The sequence below is a fragment of the Phaethon lepturus genome, unplaced genomic scaffold (assembly GCF_000687285.1).
Source record: "Phaethon lepturus isolate BGI_N335 unplaced genomic scaffold, ASM68728v1 scaffold26485, whole genome shotgun sequence".
Classification (NCBI taxonomy): domain Eukaryota; kingdom Metazoa; phylum Chordata; class Aves; order Phaethontiformes; family Phaethontidae; genus Phaethon; species Phaethon lepturus.
This window is the reverse complement of record NW_010541603.1, coordinates 5,033-5,726: the sequence shown is the minus strand read 5'-3', so window position 1 is coordinate 5,726 and position 694 is coordinate 5,033. Positions and strand designations below refer to the sequence as shown.

Genomic DNA, 694 nt, shown 5'->3' with positions numbered 1-694 from the left:
CCCCCAGAACAGGGGGAGATCAGGCCCCTCCCAACCACCCCGGCTGCCTGGTGCGACCGGTGCTGCTGGAAACAGGCTCCGGGGGTGAGACCAGCCTGCCCAGCACGGATGCAGGTGGGGATTCACCTTCAGGATATTGGTGACAGTTGGCTCAGCCCTCAGGATGAGCCCCGGGTTTGGCTGGATGTTGGCGTTCTCTGCCGATTTCAAGCGTGGCGCGTGTTCTCTGTCCACAGTCCTGGAGGATCCACAAAGAGCCGGTGAGCAGGAATTCACCACCCTGCCTCACTCCTGCCCATGCTCAGCCACCTCCCACCCACCTCCACCACCAGCACCCCCGAGGGAAGACCACCACCTCAGGCCACCATCAGCTGCCACTTCAAGAGGACAGACTTTGACTGTGCTCAATCTGTCACTGAAAGCAAAGCCTCGTCCCTCCAGGCCACGGTGTCCCAGCCGCAGGACAGCCAGCGGCATCACAGCTGGTCCTTCATGCTCCCTCCGAAGAAGGACAGCAAGACAAGGTGCTCCAACCCCACTTGGTTACCCAGACTTTTGCGGGGGCTGTACCGTTTGGCAATCAGGTTGGTCATGTTGGCCTCTGAAAGCAGCCCCTGCTTGCTGCACTCCTGCAGGAGCAGATTCATGCAGTCGCAGCTGGAAGAGAGAGGAGAGCACAGCCTGAGGGACAGCA

General features: G+C 60.8%; 1 protein-coding gene across 1 annotated transcript in view; it reads right to left on the bottom strand.

Annotated features, from left to right (window-relative positions):
• The window catches only part of LOC104621334 (mediator of RNA polymerase II transcription subunit 24-like), a gene marked incomplete at its 5' end in the record, with an annotated part of 6,104 nt that overhangs the window by 637 nt on the left and 4,773 nt on the right, over positions 1 to 694 (bottom strand). Inside the window, 2 exons of the mRNA XM_010287791.1 lie at positions 127 to 238; positions 571 to 657. Of these exons, the coding sequence (XP_010286093.1) occupies positions 127 to 238; positions 571 to 657 (199 nt within the window). The remainder of the gene's footprint in view (positions 1 to 126; positions 239 to 570; positions 658 to 694) is intronic.